General features: G+C 47.6%; 1 protein-coding gene across 1 annotated transcript in view; it reads right to left on the bottom strand.

Moving 5' to 3' along the window:
* LOC306847471 (BOLA class I histocompatibility antigen, alpha chain BL3-7-like) overlaps nucleotides 1-24,743 on the bottom strand; it is a gene marked incomplete at both ends in the record, with an annotated part of 31,003 nt that extends 6,260 nt beyond the window's left edge. The window contains 3 exons of the mRNA XM_079381415.1: nucleotides 4,395-4,670; nucleotides 6,592-6,852; nucleotides 24,611-24,743. Of these exons, the coding sequence (XP_079237541.1) occupies nucleotides 4,395-4,670; nucleotides 6,592-6,852; nucleotides 24,611-24,743 (670 nt within the window). The remainder of the gene's footprint in view (nucleotides 1-4,394; nucleotides 4,671-6,591; nucleotides 6,853-24,610) is intronic.
* Between the last annotated feature and the right edge of the window lie 1,392 nt (nucleotides 24,744-26,135).

Genomic DNA, 26,135 nt, shown 5'->3' with positions numbered 1-26,135 from the left:
TCCGTCCAGGGGCTGAAGGAGCGGCGACACTCGCGTGTGATACTTACCCGAAGTGAACCGCGGCGCCATGCCCACCTCGGGACTCGGGAGTGCAACCAGTGCTGGAGTGGTCTCATATGAAGCAATCCGAGCGGCGTGACCACAGCTGCGGATGCCATATGCCCCAGGAGCCTCTGAAACTGTTTCAGTGGCACCACAGTCCTGCCCCTGAAGGAACTCAGGCAGTTCAGCACTGATTGGGCGCGCTCGTCCGTGAGGCGCGCCGTCATACTCACCGAGTCTAACTCCACACCGAGAAAAGAGATTCTCTGCACAGGGGAGAGCTTGCTCTTTTCCCAGTTGACCCGAAGCCCCAACTGGCTGAGGTGCCGTAACACCCGCTCCCTGTGATCGCACAACTGCTCTCGGGACTGGGCCAGAATGAGCCAGTCGTCGAGGTAGTTGAGGATCCTGACGCCCACTTCCCGTAGCGGGGCAAGGGCGCCTTCTACGACCTTCGTGAAGACACGGGGAGACAGGGAGAGCCCGAAGGGGAGGACCTTGTACTGCCATGCCCGACCTTCGAACGCAAACCGTAGGAACGGTCTGTGTCGCGGAAGGATCGAAACATGAAAGTAAGCATCCTTCAGGTCGATCGCTGCGAACCAATCCTGGGGCTGAATGCACCTGATCATACGCCTGTGCGTCAACATCTTGAACGGAAGCCTGTGCAGGCTCCGGTTCAAGACTCGCAAATCCAGGATTGGCCGAAGACCACCGCCTTTCTTGGGTACGATGAAGTAAGGGCTGTAAAACCCCTGCCTCATCTCGGCTGGAGGGACCGGCTCGATTGCATCCTTTGCCAGGAGGACAGCAATCTCCTCGCGCAAGACAGGGGCGTTCCGAGGTACCACTGAGGTCTCGAGAACGCCGCTGAACTTGGGAGGTCGCCTGGCGAACTGAATCGCATAGCCGAGTCGAATTGTACGCGTGAGCCACCGAGACGGGCTGGGCAGCGCAAGCCACGCTTCCAGACGTCGTGCAAGGGGCTCCAACGGCACAATCGACGTACCTGTGGTGGTGCAGCGCAGAGGAGTATGGCTGGATGATACAGAAGGCAGCGCGTTCTGAAGCACCCTTACCGAACTCCCTGGGTCCCAAAGGGGACTGGCTAGAGGTGCGTGGGGAGGCACTGCGTCCCCAACCCGCACTCTCCTGGCCGCTGGCAAGATGGGTCGCGGGCGAGAGTGAGGAGGCAGCGCGTCGCACACTGTCAACCCGCGAACCTGATAACCTGGAGGAAAAGGAAATTGCTCTTTCTGTGACATTGTGGGTACCGCTGGCCCTTGGGCCAACGGCGGAACAGAAACAAAAGGGAACACAAGATTCTCCACCCGGCCCTCCTCCGGGGGAAGGAGCGGCGCTGTCCTCGCCGTCTCCTGAGAAAGAGCAAATTCCAACATCTCCAGGTTGCCCGCGTCAGGGCCGCTTCGTCGCTCTCCTGGACGACTTGGGGCCCGGCTGGGACGCGGGGGGCGCCGCCCTCCTGCGAGAGGCTCGACGCGCCGGCCCAGGTGTTGATTCGGCACGGGGCGGAGCAGCTCTGGAGGACGCAGGGGGGCGCCCACGGCGGCGAGCAGACTGAGGCCTGGGCCCGGGGGCAGCTGTTGCAGGTGCCTCGCGCCGGGGCAGGATGTGCTGGATCGCCTCTGTCTGCCTCTGCACCGCCGAGAACTGCTGAGCAAATCCCTCGACGGTGTCGCCGAACAGCCCAACCGGGGAGACGGGAGCGTCGAGAAAGCGTGCTTTGTCGACATCCTTCATCTCCGCCAGGTTGAGCCAGAGATGGCGCTCTTGGACCACCATGGTAGACATCGCCTTCCCGAGGGACCGCGCCGTGACTTTCGTCGCTCGTAGAGCGAAGTCAGTCGCCGTGCGCAGCTCCTGCATCAACCCCGGGTCGGAACTACCCTCGTGCATTTGTTTGAGTGCCTTGGCTTGGTGAACCTGCAGGATCGCCATGGCATGCAGGGCAGAGGCTGCCTGGCCCGCAGCACTATAAGCCTTGGCCGCAAGAGCAGCCGTCAGCTTACAGGCTTTGGACGGGAGACGCGGGCGATTCCTCCAAGTGGCGGCGTTTCGCGGGCACAAGTGCACCGCGACCGCTCTCTCCACCTGGGGAATGCCCACGTACCCCCTGGCAGCCCCGCCGTCGAGGGTAGTGAGGACGGAGGAGGCAGACGAGCGGCTTCTGGCCGTGAAAGGGGCCATCCACGACTTCGTCAGCTCCTCATGCACCTCCGGGAAGAAAGGCACTGGAGTAGATCGCGGTTGTGAGCCGCGCCCCACTCCGAGAAACCAATCATCCAGCCGCGAGGGCTCGGGACTGGGCGGTCTGTTGACCTCCAGCCCGATGCTCGCGGCTGCCCGGGCAAGCATGGCCGTCAACTCTGGGTCCGGTGCAGGGGAGGCGACCACACCCGAAGGGGGCAGCCCCTCTGCACCTTCATCCTCAGAGGACGAAAACCCGTCCCCCGATGCTGCGATCGACATCCTATCCTCGGGTGGCGCACCGAATGAAATGCTGGGCGCCCCGTGGGACGGACCAGCGAAATCACCCGGGAACCGGACGGGACATTCGCTGCGTGAGGAGTAAGAGGTCCGTGGGGACGTACCCGGCGGAGAGGCTCTTACTGTGACCCTCAGATCTCCCAGAGCGCCAACCGGCGGTCCTCTGCTCGAGCCAGAGAGACCGGGGCGGGTGGCGGCAGAGGGTGCCAATCCTTTCAAAAAGGAAAGGCGAGATCGCAGCGACGTCATGCTCATACGCCCACAACAGGCGCATGAGTCATCCACGAACGCAGCTTCAGCGTGCTGGAGACCCAGACACTGAAGACAACGATCGTGTCCGTCATCCGCGGACAGGAAACGACCGCAACCAAGAGGACACGGACGAAACGGCATCTTGAAAAAGACGCGATCGTCCGTGATTTTGCTCTTTCAGAATTTGCTCTTTTAGTTGAAGTGCCCAGGGGAATCGCTGGAGAAGGGACTCCGCTGTTTGCACCGTGACGCCAACAGGAACAAAAACAAAGATGAGGCTTGTGGAGAATGGCACAACCGTCTTCATCCACTTGGCTCCGAAGCAAAAATCTGATGAGTGGATGCACCTGTCGCCCTTTTATACCCGTATGTACGGGGAGTGGCTCAGGTATGCAAAATCCACTAGCCAATTTCATTGGCGTTTTCTCTTTAGTCAGAGATGATTGGGGCTTCCAAGTAAATCCCCCTATGTCGTCACGACATAACTCGTAGTGACCGACAGATAGGGAACATTTATCATAAGCGCTGTCTGGGCAGGGCAAGAAACATCATCAAGGATGCCTCTCACCCTAACCATGGACTTTTCACCCTCCTTCCATCCGGCAGGCGTTACAGGTGCCTACGCTCTCGCACTAGTAGGCTCAGGAAGAGCTTCTTCCCCGAGGCTGTGACACTTCTGAACGCCACACCACCAATCTAACCTGCACCTGCTTATTACTGCACTGGTCACAGTACTTTACACACATGCATTTGCACTACTCATATTTTGCACAGACTGCACATTGTTAAAGTTATTACAATATAAACTGTCTAAAGTTGTTACTGTACAAAGCACAGTAAACTATTTCTATAAAATATTGCACTACTGTTATTTTGCATATAATACATTGTTCTATCAATACTTGCACACACTCATCCAGCTGTATTTATTTATTTATTACCACTGTTCTCACGTCTCTGCTGTTCATAATGTGTATATATAATCCCACATTGCTCTGTTCATAATGTACATACAATCCCTACATTGCATTCCTATTTATATTCTGTATATACTCTGCTCAATACTGTATATAGCAATTCCACTGTACATTCTGTAAATCATATCTTCATTTACTCTGCACTTATATGTATATAACACTATATTCTTGCACTTCTGGTTAGATGCTAACTGCATTTCATTAGCTCTGTACTTGTACTCTGCATAATGACAATAAAGTTGAATCTAATCTAATCTAATCTAATCTAAAAAAAAAAAAAAAGCCCTTCACAAATACCAAACTATGTGTAATAATATTATTATGCTGAGGAATACATATTTTCCCTTCATTCTGTATTATCTGTTTTCTGGCAGCACACTTCTTAAACTAGATCTGGTACAGATACTCCAGTGATGCCCAACATGTGAAATATGCAGGTTTATATCATACATATCTCCTGTATGGTATTTACATTCTGTTCTGGTTTTTAAGCAGATGAATATTGTTTTGTGATGCATATAAGGGCTCTATTTCTTGCTAAAAATGTGAATGCAGTTATGATAAGCACTCACTATATGCTGTGGTCTGCAGTGACCCAGAAACTGATATAATTACCTTTTCTCTCCAGAGTGTCCTTGCCATATCCCACATACTTCTGCAGCCACTCAATGCATTCATTCTCCAGATATGCTTTCCAGTATTCTGCAATAGTTCTATCAGCCTCCCATTTGATTTTGGTAATCTCAGCTTGAGGATTAGCAGCAGTCCAGATGAGGGAGCTCTTATCCAGACTGAGGAAGTCCTCTCCATCATAACCATACTGCATGTATCCTCGTGTGGTGCCATCATCATCCAGCTCACAGCCGTACATCTCCTGGAGTGTGTGAACACCTGAGAGAAACAACACAGATCATTATATCACACTCACCATTCTCACTTTCTCTAATACAATCTTAAAGACTTGATAATTAAGCAGAATGTTTTCCAGTCTTCTTTTTCAACACAAAACCAAACATCGACATAAAGATGAGAGCAATTATGATTGGCTAATGGAACTGGTTTGTACTAATATATACAAGCATCCAGGAAAAGTGAATAGACAGATTTGTCTGCATATAAACATCAATCTTGTGCAAGTGCGTATGCTGAGTTCACAAAATCTAAATATTTGACAGCTCGAGGTTATTCAGTAAAAGATGAAAGTAAAAATCAATGTGAGCTATTCCAAAGGGAATCAGATTTGTGTGTTCAGACGCAGGTCAGACGTCCAGATATCGGATATGTATCCGAATTAAAACCACATTTGAAAGCGACTGAATGGATGCGAAAGAATCAGATCTGTTTACTCGTGTGCAACATCTGATCTGTGTCACGTGAGTAAAATACATCAAAAATCTTGTGCAAACTTTTCAGACACAGATTGCTATGTGGTTGCTGGGGTGTTCTTGGTGGTTGCTAGGCAGTTACTGTGCAGTTGATAGGATACTCTGGATGGTTGCTAGGAAGTTGCTAGGGTGTTCTGGGTTGTTGCTAGGGTGTTATGAGTGGTTGCTAGGGTGTTACTATGTAGTTGTTAGGTCTTAAATGAAAAGCATGTGTTTTATTTCCTTTTATATCACAACTGTATTCCTGTAGTATTAAAACAGCATTTAAATGTCACTAAAGTTCAGCAGGTCAGCTTTCTTTATTTTCAGTAAAATCAGTGTTAATAAAAAATATTGAACAAAAATTATATTTTGTATTTTTAGAAAATGTCATGGTATTAATTAATATTTATGCAATAATTATAATCAATATTTTCCCCATAGAAAATAATACAATTTAATTTCTAATATTTTCTTCTCATCTAAAGCATCTCTGCTCACACATTTCACTTCACTGTTTCTTACAAAAGAAGAAACAGATTAAGAAGATTGTCAAGTCAAACTTTGTTTCTTGAGAAATCAGTTTTAAAAGCCTGAAGTTTGAAGTAGTTTTAAATTTGAATTGCTTTTAAATGCTCAAAATTTGAGAGTGATGTCTTTCAGACAGATTGCTGTGTGGTTGCTAGGGTGTTCTGGGTAACGGTTCAAGAATGAACGACTCTTATGAATCAGTTTGATTGAATCACTCACTGAATTAATCATTAGGAGCCGCTGTCTTCTGATGCGCTGCAGAGGATGTCATGTGATTTTCATCACGTCCAATCAAACTGAACCATGAACTGTTTCTGTGTCGAGTGTGTTTTAGGCTCAACTCAATTCAGTGAAGATACTGTCTGATTGTTAAAGACCAACATCAGGAAGAACGTCCCGTCAGTAGAAATTGCGTTACATAGTATGTCTAGGATCTGTGTGTCTGTGACAGTATATGTGTGTGTGTGTGTGTGTGTGTGTGTGTGTGACGGTAATGTGTGTGTCTGTGTGTTCTGCTGTTTTAAAACCTTTTTGCCAAAACTGAAACATACAATGTTTGAGTCATAAATATGAATGAATTGTAAAAGTGTCCCAATGTGAAATATTAAAAATATCACTACCTTACTGTACAATAAAAAAGACAAAAGTAAACATATCTGTCTTGAGTGGATATTAGTGTTTATTTAACAAACACATCTTTAATACTGCCTAAATAAAATAAAAATAAAAGATATTGTAAATGCTATGTAAATGGTAGCTGTACTCCTAACACTGTATCATTAGTATGTAAAATAATCAAAACTAGGACCCCCCCACTACCCCCTGGAGGTTTGTGCTACCGCTGTGTGAAGAGATATTTCACCGGCAGATAAAACTGATGGCTTTGTCTGTGTGTGTAACGTTTGTTATCAACTTACCTGCTGACTGGTTGAAGCGTTCCTTTAGGGTCTGGATGTTGACTTTGAAGACCTGATGTGTGCCAATACAAGTCTGAGTCTCTCTGTCCCAGTAATCTGCTCCAACATTCTGTTTGATCCACTCTGTCTTTGGCACAGCTTTCATTGTGTTGCTGTCAAAGTATATAAACTGCTCATCATCAACCAGACCAACTGCAGTGAACTCTGGGAAGTCACTGATTCCAGACACACCGGTGTAGAAGGATCTCTGAGAGTGTGTTCCTGAGGACCGAGACACAAACAGAGAAAAGCTCATGATCTCAAATTAATCATCTCCACATAAAGCCTGTTCAAAATTCACACTTTAAGAGTTACATCAACACTGAAATTCACAATTAGGCTATATTAAAATAATTTACACCATAACAGGTGAAAACATTTACTTATATTACAATATTTAAACTGACTAACAAAAAAAGAAAAATGACACCCTGATATACAAAAGGACTGTAGCTTTAGATGTTTATTATCTCTGTAATTATGTTCATATTCCAGATCTTCCTAAGCTGCCTAAATTCACATTTGAGACCTTGTTAGTTATTGTACTAAAAATATAGCAAGATGTGCTGTTTTTTATTAAAACAATATTTACTCACAAACTAGACAAGTGTGCTAAAACACAGAAGTCATTTTGATCCAAGTTACTTAAAAATATAACACAAGACGACAGATAAAAAGACAGATATCTAGACACAGTAAACTATGTTTGATTTGATATATACAGCTGAGATCTCACTTCAGGTAAAGACAAATATAAGAAAAACAAATCTATTATTGAATATATTCCTTGAAATCTGTCCAAAAATAGAACAAAGAAAGAAAAATACTACAATAATGATTTGTATTTGATTTTAACAGGAATTTCTTCGTCTTCGTCTTCTTCTTGTTATTATTATTCATTAGTACAGCAGATTCAGTCATGTGAAAGGAATGAAATGCAGTAAGTTTCTGGTATTTTAGGACGCTGGATTAATGTGAAATATGAAGTAAAAAAAAATGGGTTTGTATTATTGCATACATTAAAAGTTGTAAAATTATTATAAAACACATAAAATGCTACTTTCAAAAACAGAACCTTGTGCAAGAACCTTGTGATTTTCTGAACATTTTAGTATTGGTTTTATAGTAAACCAATGTAATGTAGTTACATTTTTTAATAAATTTATATGGTTAATTTTTTTTCCAAAAATTAAGCCTTGTGCAACGTAAAGGGCATATATTTTTGCGACTCCACCGTGCAGGGACACCGGCAAGGGATATAAGTATCGCTTTTTATTTTATTTGTTTTCATTTATATGTTTACTATTGAAATGTTGTTGTATGCATTTTTCAATTTTATTTAATTTATTTATTTTCTTAAATGTGTGGGTATATAGTATTTATAGAGTTTTAACTTTTAGTTTTAGTTACTTTTTCTTATTTGTAAGTCGCTTTGGACAAAAGCGTCTGCTAAATGACTAAAAGTAAAGTAAAAGTATATTTATGTCTGAGTTAGTTATAATATCATGTGTGTGTGGAGAGGTAAATACATATGTGAGAGGGATAGAGTGTGTATATGAGTAGGTAAGAGTGTTATGTAGCTATTATAAAAAAAAGGGTTATTAAAAAAATTGCACGTTCAGTTAGAGTTTATTTTATGCCATAAAAAATCATTGCACTATATATTTATTAGTGCACTGATTCTTACAACATGTAATGAATGTTGACTGAATGTGCAATTTGTTTATAACACTCATCTCATCAACTCACACATATGTACTTACCACCCCACACCACACCACACCACACACACACACACAAAAACACTCACTCACATACATATGATATTTTTAATGATATACACTGATCACAGTACCCTTGCACAGTAACTTGGTTGAGCAACCACATCATTTCACTATGAATTGCTGGACAAATTATCTTTGTATCATTCTATATTAATGGGAAGATCACATAATGATTGTCAATGTTTGTTTGTCGTGTTTTACAGCATTCTACAATTTTTTGGTCCTAGCCTGATGCAGAGCAGTTCTGCTGTGATGAGGGGTTCCTGCTGCTGTTTCAACAGTAAAGAAAGATATGGAGGTATGGTGGTGGCATTTCTCTAGATACTGTAGTGATTGATTTTTGTGGTTTAAAATCATAAATATTCTTGTATGCAAAATGATGAGGTAAATACTATTTAGTATGACAAATATTTAGTGGACCAACACACACGTATTCTGTATTTTTAACAGGAGTGCCAAGAGGACATAAAGTGGAAGTTTGTAAGAGACTTTGGCCCAGTGTTGTGCTGGATACAGAGTCACTGTGAGTTATTCTGTGGGGAGGTGAAAGGGCCTGCCTTAGTGGAAAGTAAAAATCAACAAAATGCCATCAAAGACTACCTGGGGTCGAATCGGATGAAGCAAGAGATGTCTTTTTATTCATCTCTCAGGACCTGAAGTGGGCCACTCACATTGAGTCCATTGTTAAAAAGGCCCAGCAGAGGTTGTACTTTCTCCGCCAGCTGAGGAAGTTCGACCTGCCACAGGAGCTGCTGAAACAGTTCTACTCTGCCATCATTGAATCGGTCCTCTACACTTCATTAACTGTCTGGTTCAGCTCAGCTACCAAATCTGACCTCAGAAGACGTGTTTTGAGTTTGAGCTCTGTCAAGTTGATTCTTTATCGTCTATTTTTTTTATCTTAAAACTATTTTATACACTATCTTTTTCGTTTTTATAACGTGTGAATATATCCACAATAGCATTCTAAAACAAAAACAATCGGAGCGCCTTGTTATCACTAGTTTTATTTTGATTTCTCGTGTTTGCTATTAGCTTATAGCCCGTTAGCATAGGCAGTGTGCCTGCCGCTAATCTAGCTTACACTGCTAATACTCTATTCACACACATTGCCTTTGTCTCACTCTTATTTGCTTAAATGGCGGATTTGTGTCTACCTTTGAGTGCAGGTGAGGACACGTTCGAGCTGCATTCGGTGCAGCTGGAGCTGGAGGCTGTGGAGAAGCAGATCCGCGACCTGGTGGAGAAGCAGGCCCAGCTGAGAGAGAGGAGAGCCGCGCTGGAAACATCCCGGGCTGAAGCTCACAAGTCCGGGGTAAGTATACAGCACGCTGCTAACACTCCCACTACCTCTACTCCGTGCGTTTCTCTATACAGACACTGTGCACCCAGGACGCGGTCTTCACAGATGTCCTTCACTCCGGCGCCGGGACGCCACGGACCCTGGGTGCAACAACAGCAGCGGAAGACGCGAGCCAGGCCCTGGGAGACAACTCGCCGCCTCCGGTCTTCGAGATCTCCACCCGGAACCGCTTCGCTCCCCTCCGCGAGACGGAACGCGACGCTGTGATCGTCGGAAGCTCCATCGTCCGGCACGTCCGTGCTACGCTAGCTGAAGGTAAAGTGCACACACACTGTTTCCCCGGTGCTCGAGTTCTCGATGTTTCTGCGCAGATACCCGCGATCCTGAAGGGCGATGAGAGCATCCGGGCTGTCGTGCTGCACGTGGGGACTAACGACATCAAGCTGCGGCAGACGGAGACACTGAAGAGGGACTACAGGAGCCTGATCGAGACGGTACGCAGCACATCGCCCGCGGCGAAGATCATCGTGTCAGGTCCACTTCCGACGTATCGACGAGGACACGAAAGGTTCAGTAGACTGTTTGCTTTAAACGAATGGTTATTGTCATGGTGTAAAGAACAGAAACTGCTCTTTGTAAATAATTGGAATCTTTTCTGGGAGCGTCCTAGGCTTTTCCGTGCTGATGGCCTGCACCCCAGCAGAGTCGGAGCGGAACTCCTGTCGGACAACATCTCCAGGACGCTACGCTCCATCTGACTAGTAAGTCAATTCTCAAATGACTTTTGTTCTACCCACTTAAATGATAGAAGTACCCGCGTTGTCCAATCTATACAGACTGTGTCTGTCCCCCGAATAGCGAGGTCAAAATATAAATTTAATGCAGGATCTAGAAAAAATCTGATCGTGATTAAACCAGAAAAACACAAAATAAATGAACAAAAACAATTTTTGAAGCTTGGGCTCCTAAATATTAGATCACTCGCACCCAAAGCAGTTATTGTAAATGAAATGATCACAGATAATAATTTTGATGTACTCTGCCTGACTGAAACCTGGCTGAAACCAAATGAATATTTTGGTCTAAATGAGTCTACTCCACCGAGCTACTGTTATAAACATGAGCCCCGTCAGACTGGCCGTGGCGGCGGTGTGGCAACAATATATAGTGATATTCTCAATGTTACTCAGAAAACAGGATACAGGAGGTTTAAGTCATTCGAAATACTTCTGCTTAATGTTACACTGTTAGATATGCAAAATAAATCTCTCTTATCTCTTGCTCTGGCTACTGTGTATAGACCGCCAGGGCCATATACAGATTTCCTAAAAGAATTTGCAGATTTCCTCTCAGATCTATTGGTTAATGTTGATAAACTGCTAATTGTCGGAGATTTTAACATTCACGTTGATAATACAAATGATGTGCTAGGACTTGCGTTTACTGACCTAATAAACTCTTTTGGAGTCAAGCAAAACGTCACCGGGCCCACTCATCGTTTTAATCATACGCTAGATTTAATTATATCGCATGGACTTGATCTTACCGATATAGATATCATACCTCAAAGTGATGATGTTACTGATCATTTCCTTGTATCGTGCATGCTGCGTATTACTGATATTAATTATATGGCTCCGCGTTATCGTCTGGGCAGAACTATTGTTCCAGCCACCAAAGACAGATTCACAAATAACCTGCCTAATTTATCTCAACTGCTCTGTGTACCCATAAATACACATGAACTAGACGAAATAACTAGCAACATGGGCACTATCTTCTCTAATACATTAGAAGCTGTTGCCCCCCTCAAATTGAAAAAGGTTAGAGAAAAATGTACTGTGCCATGGTACAACAGTTATACCCATTCTCTCAAGAAAGAAACTCGTATTCTTGAGCGCAAATGGAGAAAAACTAACTTGGAAGTTTTTAGAATTGCGTGGAAAAACAGTATGTCCAGCTATAGACAGGCTCTAAAAGCTGCCAGGGTAGAGCATATCCGCAAACTCATAGATAATAACCAAAACAATCCAAGGTTCTTATTTAGCACAGTGGCTAGACTAACAAATAAACAGACACCGCCCGATCTAAATATTCCCTCACAATTTAATAGTAATGATTTTATGAATTTCTTTACTGATAAAATAGATAACATCAGAAATACAATAACAAATGTAGATTCTACTGCGTCTAGTATTTCAGCTTCATTCATCGCACCCAAAGAAAAACTGCAGTGCTTTACAACTATAGGACAGGAAGAGCTAAATAAACTTATCAGTGCATCTAAACCAACAACGTGTTTATTAGATCCTATACCCACTAAACTACTGAAAGAGTTGTTGCCCTTAGCAGAAGAACCGCTTCTCAATATTATTAACTCATCGTTAGCCTTAGGTCACGTCCCAAAACCATTCAAGCTGGCGGTTATTAAGCCTCTTATTAAGAAACCACAACTAGATTCTAATGAACTGGCAAATTACAGACCCATTTCAAATCTTCCGTTTATGTCAAAAATTTTAGAAAAAGTTGTGTCTGCTCAATTGTGCTCCTTCTTGCAAAAAAATGATCTCTATGAAGAATTTCAGTCAGGTTTCAGGCCTCACCATAGCACAGAAACTGCACTTGTTAAAATTACAAATGACTTGCTTCTTGCTTCAGATCAAGGCTGCATCTCATTGCTAGTATTACTTGATCTTAGTGCTGCGTTTGACACTATAGACCATGATATACTCATAGATCGACTACAAAACCATATTGGTATTCAAGGGCAGGCTTTAAGGTGGTTTAAATCATACCTGTCCGATCGCTACCACTTTGTTCATTTAAATGGAGAGTCATCACAATTATCACCAGTAAAGTATGGAGTACCACAAGGATCAGTCCTAGGTCCTCTTCTATTTTCAATATACATGTTGCCTCTTGGTAATATTATTAGAAAATACGGGATTAGTTTTCATTGCTATGCTGATGATACTCAACTATATATCTCAACAAAACCAGGTGAAACTTCTAAACTATCTAAGGTAATAGATTGTGTAAAAAATTTAAAAGATTGGATGACCAATAATTTCCTCCTATTAAATTCAGATAAGACAGAGATATTACTTATTGGACCAAAAAACAATACACAGAATCTCTTGGATTACAATTTACAACTAGACGGATGCACTGTCACATCCTCTAAAGTCAAAAATCTGGGTGTTATATTAGACAGCAACTTGTCCTTTAAAAATCATATTTCCCATGTTACAAAAACAGCATTCTTCCATCTTAGAAACATTGCCAAGCTTCGAAACATGCTACCTGTTTCTGATGCAGAAAAGCTAGTCCATGCATTCATGAACTCTAGACTGGACTATTGTAATGCACTGCTAGCTGGTTGTCCTGCATCTTCAATAAACAAGCTACAGATAGTCCAAAATGCAGCGGCTAGAGTTCTTACCAGATCAAGAAAATATGATCATATTACCCCAATTTTACAGTCTCTGTACTGGCTACCTATTCAGTTCCGTATCATTTACAAAATATTATTACTTGCCTATAAGGCCCTAAATGGTTTAGCTCCTGCGTACCTAACTTATCTTCTACCACGCTACAATCCAACCCGCTCCTTAAGGTCGCAAAACTCTGGACTTTTGGTAGTGCCTAGGATAGCAAAGTCCACTAAAGGAGGTAGAGCTTTTTCACATTTGGCTCCTAAACTTTGGAATAGCCTTCCTGATAACGTTGGGTTGAACAAATCATTTTTGCTTAGATGGAACAGCAGCTACGCTAATTATGTCTCTATTTGTTTCTCTGTTTCTGCCACGGGATTAACATCCCGTGGTAACTAGGAATTACAGAAGCTTCAGTCTGGATCCAACCCTTAAATGATCTGAGATGACCGAACACCTGAGAAAAGATAATGCCAACCCCTCAGAGGACCTCCGAGGATGCCAACGCTCAGACAACATACAGAATTACCAAATTTTCTAAATATAAATTAAGTTCCCTTCCAGGAACGTCGAGCTGCGTCCGGAGACGCTATGGGAACACCATCAGCGTAACCGACGCTCTGAATATCGTCTACAACAAGTCCAATAGAAGGGCGAGGCGTCACGGGCGGCTTGACGTCACGGCCAGGAGGTATATAAGCACGTGAGGCAGAGCCTGCGTCAGCTTTTTGTCATTCAGCAAGCGCTCTGTGTGTTGTCAGTCCATATCTGTTTTGTGAGTCTTATTTAGTGTTGTATGTCCTGAGAAAAGAAAGTAGACATCCCTAAAGCTAAGACCAAAACAGGGGGCGATCCTAGATCGCGTTTCAGATTGTGTGCTAGTCCTCTGCTTGCGTTACATTATGAGTGGGGACACACATGATCTGTGCGTGGTCTACCCGAGTGCGGAGCGCGCGGCAGCGGCTCTCGAGGGAGCTGACTGCCCGCGTTGTGAGAAAAAAAAAAGACACTCCGCACTCGGAGGGCTCTCTTCGAGGAGGGAGCCTTTGTGAGCTCCCCGTGTGGTGCTGGCCCCGCTTTTGCCTAGGCAGAGCAGCGGCTGCACTCGTGGGACTCACAGGCTGATTTGGCGGACGAGAGTGAGACGGGAATGCCCTATCTCCTCCCGTATCCGCCAGATCTGGCGCCCTGTCTCTCGGTTCGGAAGCGGTCTCTTCCCCCCGAGACGAGGGCTCAACGCTTCGTCTTTCTTCCTCCGAGGAGGTTGACGCCTCTGTCGCCCCAATGTATATAGAAGGAAAGCGCGCTGTCGGTCCCGCTTTTTGCAAAAGAAGGATAGAGCGGTGGCTGCGCTCGCACGGCTCGCATATGGATCAAAGAAAAAAAAGCAGATCCAGCGCCCGCTCTCTGTGCTCGGAAGCGGTTCTCTTCCCCCAGAGAGAGGGCTTGACGCCCCGCTTGTCTTCCTACCGAGGAGGTGGATGAGAAAGACGGTGATGAGCGTTGTAAACTCTAGTGTTGCACAAGCACAAATAAAGCCAACCCCACTCTGCCGAGGCAGAGCGGCGGCTGCGCTCGTTGGGCTCGTAGAAAAAAAAGGCTGATCTGGCTGGCGGGTATATAAAAGAGAAGAGAAGAGAAAAGAAACTATCTTCTCCCGTATCCACCAGATCTGACTGCAGGGCATCCGCATACTCAATTTTATCGACGATTGGTTGATTCTCGCTCAATCAGAGCGGTTGGTGGGTAGGCATCGAGATGTCATTCTCGCCCACATGATCTGGGGTTAAGACTAAACGCCAAGAAGAGTGTGCTTTCTCCAGTTCAGAGAACCACTTATCTAGGCGTGGTGTGGGATTCGACCACGACGCAGGCGCGGTTATCCCCTGCTCGGATCGAGTCAATCCTCACGGCAGTCGAGAGAGTGCGGAAAGGCCAGCCATTCACTGACAAGCAGTTTCAGAGACTGCTCGGGCTCATGGCAGCTGCGTCCAGTGTGATTCCTTCTGGCCTGCTCTACATGAGGCCCCTACAGTGGTGGCTCAAGACCAAGGGGGTCTCCCTGAGGGGAGACTCGCTTCGCATTGTCAAGGATCACGGCATTGTATGGAGAAACCGTGCCTTAGACTCGTGCAGGAAACCTTGGTTCTTGTCCTAGGGCCTGGTGCCGGGAGCTCCTTGTCGCCGTGTTTCCTTAGCGACGGACGTCTCCCTCACCGGTTGGGGTGCGGTCATGAGTGGCCACCCTGCCCGCGGTCTGTGGAGTGGTCGCCACTTGACGTGGCATATCAACCAGCTAGAGATCCTAGCTGTGTTCCGTGCGCTCAAGCACTTCCTCCCGGACCTGAGAGATCACCACGTGCTGGTCCGCACCGACAGCACGGCAGTGGTCTCTTACATCAACCACCAAGGAGGTCTGCGGTCGCGCCCCTTGTAGAAGCTGGTACACCAGACCCTTGTGTGGTCCCAGGGCCAGCTCCGTTCTCTGAGAGCTGTGCACATGCCTGGGCATCTCAATGTAGGAGCAGACGTTCTGTTGAGACAGGGGCTGAGGCCCGGGGAATGGATGCTTCACCCAGAGGTGTGGTGAAGCAGATTTGGAAGGTTTTTGGCCAGGCACGGGTGGACCTGTTCGCGACTCAAGAGTCAGCGTAATGTCCCCTCTGGTTTTCTCTAGTTCCTCCAGCTCCTCCGGGACTGGATACTATGGTACAGACGCGGCCGAGGCTCCGTCTGTACGCCCTCCCTCCCCGATCGCTCTGCTCCCGGGAGTTCTGGCGAGAGTGCGCCGGGACGCGGTCAGTCTACTGTTAGTAGCACCGTTCTGGCCGGGCCGAGTTTAGTTCTCGGACCTGATTTCTCCCTTTGACGGCACCCCGTGGCCGGTACCGATCAGGAGAGATCTCCTCTCACAGGCCGGGGGCACCATTGTGCACCCTCGCCCGGAGCTATGGAAGCTGTGGGTTTGGCCTCTAGCAGGCGCAACTCATAGCTTCCGGTCTATCGACTGAGGTTGCCGAGACCCTCCTTCAATCCAGAGCTCCCTCCACGAGGAAACTGTATGTTGAAGTGCGGAGACCGCCACCTTGACCCAGTCAACTGCCCAGTTAGTGCAGTTCTGGAGTTCCTGCAGGCCCGTTTCTCCGCAGGGTTAACCCACTCCACTACTAAGGTCTACGTGGCAGCTATTTGTCATACCACGCCCTTATCGGTGGCCAGTCAGTGGGCAGATACCCCCTAGTTACATGTTTCCTTCGGTGCGCGGAGGCTGAGGCCTCCTGTACGATCATGTCCCCACGTGGGACCTGGCTGCGGTTCCGAGGCTCGGTGTGAGCACCTTTGAGCATGTCGAGGAGATAACAGATAGACTCCTCACCTCCAAGACCGTCTTCTGGTTAGCCATCATTCTCTGAGGAGGGTGGTCACCTTCAGGCCCTGTCTGCGGCCCCTTCGATGTTGACTGTGTGCCCGGTTCGGCGAAAGTCTTTCTCTACCCCTGAAAAATGGGGTACGTACCGAAGGTTCTAACGGTCGTACCACAGCCGGTCGTACTCCAGGCCTCTGTCCTCCTCCCTTCGGCCAGGAGAAGCACAACCGTATGTGTCCAGTGTGAGCGCTGGGCACGTACATCCACAGAGCTGCCCTGTGGAGGAAGTCGGACCAACTGCTCGAGGGCCTTGGTCCGCCTAATGTTGCGTTCACACCGGACGCGACTTGCGCGAATAAATCACGCTATTCGCGCGTAGTTGGAAATGTGCTTGTGGAAATGTGTAAATGTGCTTCGCCGATTTCGGAGCCGCGAGCTCCAGGCGATCACCGGGCGCTCGTGCTCATGTATCCCGAAGAGAGGAGCATAACCTCGGCTAGTCCTTCTGACATTTGCCGCTGGCTCTGATGTCTCTGTAGTGGATAAACATAAGATATAATTTGTTTTGGGTAAATCTAACAGGTAATCTTTGGTCTATAGTACAGCTCCGGATACAGCTACGATGATTTAGTCCTCTATTGTTGTTTTGATTTCTGCCTCGCTCGTAATCACGTCACTACTTGAACAAGCTCCTGATTGGTTAGCGCGGCGCGAATATCCACCAAAGTTCAGATTTTTGAACTTGCGCGATTCGTCAAACGCTCGAAACGCTCAATTCGCGCCGCGTCATTCGCGCGAATCGCGTCACTCGCGCCGCCTCATTCGCGCGAATCGCACCGCAGGATGTCTATTCTTGTCTTTGCATTGACTTAACATGTAAATCACTCGCGCTTAACGCTTCATTCGCGTCTGGTGTGAACGCACCATAAGAGGGTAAGGGCTTGGTAGCCCACTCTTAGTAAGTGATGGTGGATGCTGTCAATCTTGCTTTCGAGGCCTCTGGGCTTGCCCATCCGTGGGAGTCAGAGTGCACTCAACCAGAGGTATGGCGGCCTCCAAGGCCTTTCTGGACAGGTGTACCGATCAGGGCATCTGCGACGCTGCTGGGTAGTCCACGCCCTTGACTTCGCCAGGTTACGACCTCGACATCCGAGCCACTACAGGCTCTTCTGTCCTCTTGGCCTGACATCAGGCAGGGACTTGTCAGTCTGGCGGCGTTGGTATAGCATTCCCATAGCGTCTCCGGACGCAGCTCGACGTTCCTGGAAGGGAACGACCTAGGTTACGTATGTAACCCAGGTTCCCTGAAGGGAACGAGAGCTACGTCTCGAAGCCATACTTCCGGCATCCCTGCCAGCGCTTGCTTCATGACATGAAGCTGATGCGGGCTCTGCCTCACGTGCTTATATACCTCCTGGCCGTGACGTCACCCCGCCCGTGACGCCTCGCCCTTCTATTGGACTTGTTGTAGACGATATTCAGAGCGTCGGTTACGCTGATGGCGTTCCCATAGCGTCTCCGGACGCAGCTCTCGTTCCCTTCAGGGAACCTGGGTTACATACGTAACCTAGGTCGTTTCTGCAATATATAAATAAATTGTGGAAACTTAATTTCCTGTACAGCTACTTGACCTATATGATCTATTTTACTGGCTGAAAAGCAAATGTTGGTCACTTTGTATACAGATGATACTTATCGTATTTAAAACAGAATGTCTGAAGAATAAGTAATGTTGTTTCTCCATTTTTGACTGGTCACCACCAGCACATAATGCCACAACGATTGCTAAAGTCAACAGATTTTACTAACAGACCTACCAATCTCGGTGTAAAAATAACATTATGATGCTGCCATCTTTCTGAAGTCATTTTTACCCCCTTGTAATTTGGCTCTAAATCTCAGGTGAAAATTGCCATCTTTGGATTAATCACTACATATTCATCCATGACATTTAAAATTTGGCCTTTCATCCCTATATGTCTGTCTTTCTTCAGAAAAAAATATTAGCAAAGTCAAACATTTGAGCGGGGACTCATTTCAATAAGGAGGTTCAACCAACTCGGAGTTTAAACTTGGATTCTGAGTTGACTTTGAGATGGAAACTCTGAGTTTTCGGTTACAGGACAGCTGAACTGAGTTAGTTTACTCAACTCTAAGTAGGTTGACTCTGAGTTAAGCGCGTGCACCAAGACTATGAAGAGTCCTGATCAGCAGAGCGCCGAAATTACGATTCACCATGGCAATAGCTCCAGCCAAAAAGACGTCAGCGCGCGTACTTCCGTCAATGCGTAACATTAATTCTTAATAACTGTCTATAACTTAATAACCTGATAGCCCACGTACATCTCTGAGACATCTATTTTATGTCTGCATTTACATCTGCAAGACATTTTTTAGGGTGTTTGCTCATCTGCAATACGTCTATAGGATGTTTCCTTTTAGATGTCAAATAAACATCTTAAAGACATCTAATAGACGTCTATGATTTAGAATGTATGTAGAACTGACATCTGAAAGACGTCTGTCAGACGTTTGGAAACAGCAGATGCTTTCCAGATCAAGAGGTCTTTAACAGACATCTTGCAGAGGTACGTGTGCTATCTGGGTATAATATCAGAGGTGAAAACTGTAAATTATTGAACTAATATTCATTTTAATGGTATCTCATGGCCACGAAAAAATAAATAAAATAAAAAAGGAAAAATACAGAAAAAGAAACAAGAACGTGGCAGCAGCTAAAAAGAAAGTATACAAACACAATTCAATCAAGGTAAAGTTTTAAACATGAAAAGTTCATGGGTGTGGGCTAAATGACTTTACAGACATTTAACATTAAATATCATTCAATGTCTATTTCAATGCGCTGCAGCTTTTTCCACATAATCTAAAACACTCTTTTCACATAATTAAATATTCTCTAATCCAACCTGTTACATTTCTTAATTAGAGTAATAAAATTGACTTGTCGACAGCAAGAAGGCAGAACCTGCACCAGCACCACTGACAGATGAAGAGGAGATGGTAAAGTATTGGAAGATTTCTAAAATCCAAAAGTAAAAAGAATAACTTTTGCTTTTGTATTAGGAAATAAAGATCACCAAAAATTGTGAATAATTAGTTTATTTAACAGCTGTGGTGATGGTCATGGCTCGTACTACCCCTCCATCTGGCATCCTTCCATTTCATACAGTAATCAGTTTCAGAAGATGCGATGGAGGGGATATGCTTCTCATCAATGCATCCAACCACACTGGAAATCCGGAAGGAAATTCTGATTATTGGGTTACTTCCACAGGTCACAGAAAGATGTTATCAAGTGAACATAATTTATCAGATTAGCCTCATTTAAACCCATTGCTACACCACTGACCTGCAGTCCTGTGAAAACTCCTCTTTGACGGATTTGTGCAGGAAAAAATTCTCAGAAAGACCGTGAGAGCGATGCACACTTTCCTTATAATCTACATACAGGACTTATAATGTGCTTTGCATCTCCGATGTTTTAAAGAAAACTACCATTTAAAATACCGCTCAAATAAATATGCACATGTATACGGTGTAAAAAAATAAATAAATAAATAATAATATATATATATATATATATATATATATATATATATATATATATATATATATATATATATATATAAAATAGCATAAATAATAGGCTATAACGTATTTCGTCTTGTTTCCATGAAGGGAAAAAATATATTTAAAATATTATTTTATTTTACAAATTATCTGGCAATGGGGTAAGAAATAAAAAATAGCCTATTCTTGTTTCCGTTTGCATTAAGATTATTTTTCTTAGCCTATGGAGAACAATTTTATATTTTAACAAGACTAAATATCTACATCATTTTTCATCTAAAGAAAGTGCATCTTAACTTAAGAATTTTTAAACGTTCGTACTTGAAATAGGACAAAAATACTCAGTAAGAAAAGCAATTTTGCAGTGTGAATGAATGAGGTATTAAAACATCGCTTACACTTTAAAAAGGGAGAGGAGACGGAAAGAAACGTCTCAGGTTACGGATGTAACCATGGTTCCCTGAAGGGAACGAGACGCTGCGTCCAGCGACGCTTTGGGAACGCCATCAGCGTGACCATGCTCTGAATATCAGGTGTAATCAGTCCGAAGGAGGGCGAGGCATCACGGGCGGGGTGACGTCACGACCAGGAAGTATATAAGCACGTGCGGTGGAGCCGGCATCAGCTCCAAGTCATGAAGCAAGCACGGACAGGGATGCCGGAAGTGTGGCCAAAGGACGCAGCGTCTTGTTCCCTTCAGGGAACCATGGTTACATCCGTAACCTGAGACGTTCCCTTCCAGGAACTTCGAGCTGCGTCCAGCGACGCTTTGGGAATGAGATACCAACGCCGCCAGACTGACAAGTCCCTGCCTGGTGTCAGGACAATAGGACGGATGAGCCTGGAGTGGCTCGGATGTCGAGGTTATAGAACCTGGCGAAAGTCAGGGGCGTGGACCACCCAGCAGCGTTGCAGATGTCCTGAACCGGGACACCTACCCAGCAGGCCTTGGAGGCCCCCACAACTCGGGTCAAGTGCGCTCTGACTCCCAACGGCGGGGGACGCTCAGAGGCCTCGTATGCCAGAGAGATGGCATCCACTATCCACCTGCTAAGAGTGGGTTTCGTAGCAGGAAGACCCCTCTTAGGGGGACCATAGCACACAAGCAGTTGGTCCGATTTCCTCCACAGGGATGACCAAACAGTTGTGCTTCTCCTGGTCTGGCTCCCTGAAGGGAGGAGGACAGAAGGCCTGGAGTACGACTGGCTGTGGTACGACCGATGGGACCTTAGGTACATACCCCACGCAGGGGTAGAGAAACACTTTCGCCATGCCGGGCGCAAAGTCAATAGAGGCCGTAGACAGGGCCTGAAAGTCACTCACCCTCCTCAGAGAGGTGATAGCCAGCAAGAAAGCGGTCTTAATGGTGAGGAGTCTATCAGTTATCTCCTCAATAGGCTCGAAATGTGCCTTGCACAGAGCCTCCAGGACCACAGCCAGGTCCCACGTAAGGACGCGGGACCTTACCAGCGGCCTCAGCCTCAGCGCCCCGCAGAGGAAATGTGTAACTAGGGAGTGTCTACCCGCTGTCTGGCCACTACTAGGGGCGTGGTATGACAAAATAGCTGCCACGTAGACCTTAATAGTGGAATGGGTTAACCCTGCGGAGAAACGGGCCTGCAGGAACTCCAGAACTGCGCGCATCGGGCAGTTGACTGGGTTGAGCTGGTGGTCCCCGCACCAAGAAGTGAAGAGCCTCCACTTCAAGGCGTACAGTTTCCTCGTGGAGGGAGCTCTGGATTGGAGGATGGTCTTGACAACCTCGGTTGACAGACCGGAAGCTAAGAGCTGTGCCCCCTCAGGGGCCACACCCACAGCTTCCATAACTCCGGGCGAGGGTGCACGATAGTGCCCCGGGCCTGTGAGAGGAGATCCCGCCTGACGGGCACTTCCCACGGAGCGAGGAGAGAAATCAGGTCCGAGAACCATACTCGGCCCGGCCAGAACGGTGCTACTAACAGTAGACTGACCTCGTCCCGGCACACTCTCGCCAGAACTCCCGGGAGCAGAGCGATCGGGGGAAAGGCGTACAGACGAAGCCTCGGCCAAGTCTGTACCATAGCGCCCAGTCCCAGAGGAGCTGGAGGAGCTAGAGAGAACCAGAGGGGACACTGCGTTGACTCTCGAGTCGCAAAGTGGTCCACCTGTGCCTGGCCAAAAATTCTCCAAATCTGCTTCACCACCTCGGGTGAAGCATCCATTCCCCGGGCCTTGGCCCCTGTCTCGACAGGACGTCTGCTCCCACATTGAGATGTCCAGGAATGTGCATAGCTCTCAGTGATAGGAGCTTGCCCTGGGACCACACAAGGATCTGGTGTGCCAGCTTGTACAAGGGGCGCGACCGCAGACCTCCTTGGTGGTTGATGTAAGAGACCACTGCCGTGCTGTCGGTGCGGACCAGCACGTGGTGATCTCTCAGGTCCAGGAGGAAGTGCTTGAGTGCACGGAACACAGCTAGGATCTCTAGCCAGTTGATATGCCACGTCAGGTGGCGACCACTCCACAGACCGCGGGCAGGGTGGCCACTCATGACCGCACCCCAACCGGTGAGGGAGGCGTCCGTCACAAGCGAAACGCGGCGACAAGGAGCTCCCAGCACTGGGCCCTGAGACAAGAACCAAGGGTTCCTCCACATGTCTAAGGCACGAATACAGCGGCATGACACTTTGACAGCGCGGAGCGGGTTTTCCCTCAGGGAGACCTCCCTGGTCTTGAGCCACCACTGTAGGGGTCTCATGTACAGCAGGCCGAACGGAATCACGTTGGACGCAGCTGCCATAAGCCCAAGCAGCCTCTGCCACTGCTTGACAGTGAGTGACTGGCCCTCTTACACTCTCCTGACTGCGTGAGGATCGACTCGATCCGAGCAGGGGACAACTGAGCCTGCATCGTGGTCGAATCCCACACCACGCCTAGATTAGTGGTTCTCTGAGCTGGAGAAAGCGCACTTTTCCTGGCATTTAGCCTTAACCCCAAGTCTTTCATGTGGGCAAGAATGACATCTCGATGCCGAATCGCCAACCGCTCTGATGGATCAACCAATCGTCGATATAATTGAGTATGCGGATGCCCTGCAGTTTCAACGGGACCAGTGCCGCATCCTCACACTTGGTGAAAGTGCGGGGTGAGAGTGCTAGGCCGAAGGGAAGAACCCGATACTGGTACGCTTTGCCCCCGAAAACGAACCTCAGGAACTTCCTGTGAGAAGGAAGGATGCAGACATGGAAATAGGCGTCTTTGAGGTCTATCGTGACAAACCAGTCCTCAGACCTGATTTGAGACACGACCTGCTTGACAGTGAGCATTTTGAACTTCAGTTTTCTGACTGAGCGGTTCAGCAGACGCAAGTCCAGTATGGGCCTCAGCCCCCCATCCTTCTTTGGAACAATGAAGTACCGGCTGTAGAAGCCGGTATGAACTTCATGAGGAGGAACCAACTCAATGGCTTCCTTCCTCAGCAAAGTAACGACTTCCTGTTCCAGCACCAGAGCCTGCTCGGGGCGGACCGCAGTCGCAACAACCTCGTTGAATGGCGGGGATGACCCGCCGAACTGAATGCGATATCCATTCACTATGGTATGCAGGACCCAACGAGACACATTCGGCAGCCGCTGCCAGGCTGCCAAATTATCTACTAAGGGAATCAGTCTCTCGAGACTGACCTCTGGTGTAAGAGACGCAGCCAGACCGCTGTCTCCATGCGGCGCACCGGAAGGAGACGCGTGATCTGGCGGCTGAGGCGAGTTTCTCGGCTCCGCTGTGCTTACGGGCGGAAAGACCTGAGATAAACGCTCGCTGGGACCAGCTGCGCCCTGGGACAACGGCAGGGTTGGCAGACAAGTCCCCGGAGGGCACCGGGGGGAGAAGGTCAACGCTCCACCCCAGTAGGGGTCGCCCTCCACGGTCCTGGGGCTCGCCCATCAGGACCTCTTCACCGAGGACCTTCTAGCCGCCAAGACAGCCCTCAGATCTGTCTTAGGTTGCGAGGTCCCCGGGGCAGAGCGCCGCCGACCTTGGCTCCTCTGCGGGGGAGCACGAGAGGCGACGCTCTGCTTCTGCGCTGCCCTGTGTGAGGAGCTGGCACGCGGAGGAGGAAGCTGCTCCCGCCCAGCAGCCTCCTGAGCTAGAGAGCGGTGGGGGAGGAACCGCCGGAACGCCCCCGCTTGCTTGCGAGCCTCCTGGAACCTGTCGACGACGGAATGGACAGCGTCGCCGAACAGGCCAGAAGGCTGAAGCGGGGCATCCAGGATGCAGACCCTGTCTGTAGGACTCATATCAGACAGGGTCAGCCACAAATGCCTCTCCGTTGCCACCATGGCTGCCATGGAGCGGCCGATGGCGTGGGCCGACTCCCTGGTGGCATGGAGGGCGAGATCGGCGGTCCTCCTGAGATCGGAGATATCATCAGCTCTAATATCCCCGCTCTCATCTAGCTCTCACAGCAGTTCAGCTTGGTACGCCTGCAACGTTGCCATCGTGTGCAGACACGCCCCAGCCTGACCTGTTGCCGCATACCCCCTGCCCACTAAGGATGAAGTAGTGCGCAGCGGCTTAGTGGGCAGAGCACGAGCCTTCAAAGACGATGCCGCGGAGGAAGACAGATAGCTCGCAAGCGTCTGTTCGACCGGCGGCATCGCCCTGTACCCGCGCTCATTCAATTCCCTAACGTTGCCATAATAATCAACGGAGGGAATGAATGGCCGGGACGAAAAGGGTTTTCTCCACGATCTCGACACCTCGGTGTGGAGATTGGGAAAAAAAGGAGAAAACGCTCATCCAGGCGACTGCACTGCGGCTCAGATGTTTTCTCGAGCGGCCAGCTAATATCGAGCGGCCAGCTACAGCCCGAGTAACCACCTCTAACAGCTCCTCATATTGGGGCGACAGAGGCGGCGAAACCTCGTCAACGCTCGTCACGTCGACCTCCTCGGAGGAAGAGAGATGAAGCATTGAGCCCTCGTCTCGGGGGGAAGAGACCGCTTCCGCACCGAGACACGGGGCGCCAGATCTGGCGGATACGGGAGGAGAAAAGGACATGCCCATCTCACTCTCGCCAGCCAGATCAGCCTGCGAGCCCCACGAGTGCAGCCGCCGCTCTGCCTCGGCAGAAGCAGGACCAGCACCGAGTGGAGAGCTCGTGAAGGCTCCCTCCTCAAAGAGAGCCCTCCGGGTGCGGAGAGAACGCAACGACAGCCACTGGCAATGCGGGCAATCGGCACAGATCGTGGGTGTCCCCACTCGTAATATAGCGAGGGCAGGGACGAACACACAATCTGAAACGCGATCTGGAATCGCCCTTGGCCTTAAACTGGGATTTAGGCATTTTTTGATCGTTTGCAAGACAGACAACACCAAATAAGACTGACACACACAGAGCGCTTTGCTGAATGACAAAAAGCTGACGCCGGCTCCGCCGCACGTGCTTATATACTTCCTGGTCGTGACGTCACCCCGCCCGTGACGCCTCGCCCTCCTTCGGACTGATTACACCTGATATTCAGAGCATGGTCACGCTGATGGCGTTCGCAAAGCGTCACTGGACGCAGCTCGAAGTTCCTGGAAGGTAACTCTGGGTTTACCAAAGAAAACCTGCTCCCAACCAGGTTAGGTTCACAGAGTAAGTTACCACGGTAACTGACTGAGTATAAGTTACCTCCCTTTCAGAAACGGGCTTGACTTACCCTGCTTTCCCGGGTTTGACAAACCACCCATTTTGACACGGAAAACCCAGAGTTTCCCTGATTTCAAGGTTGACATACTTTGAGTTTTCAATTAACCTCCTTTCTGAAATGAGCCCCTGGGGACGTCTGGTTGAGTTGACATGGAATGACCCTATTGTTATTATTATTTATTAGTGAAACGGATTCAGTCATATGAAAGTAATGAAATGCAATTTCTGGCAAGTTTCTGGCATTTTAGGATGTCAGATTAGTGTGAAATACTTTTAAATACTAACTAATACTACGTAAATGGTGTTTATCCTGCTGTCCATTTTGCTTACTACACAAACTTTCTCTCTCAGACAC

The sequence above is a fragment of the Barbus barbus genome (genome assembly GCF_936440315.1).
Source record: "Barbus barbus genome assembly, chromosome: 27".
Taxonomy (NCBI): domain Eukaryota; kingdom Metazoa; phylum Chordata; class Actinopteri; order Cypriniformes; family Cyprinidae; genus Barbus; species Barbus barbus.
Note: the sequence above shows the minus strand (reverse complement) of the source record. Positions and strands in the feature narration are given on the sequence as shown.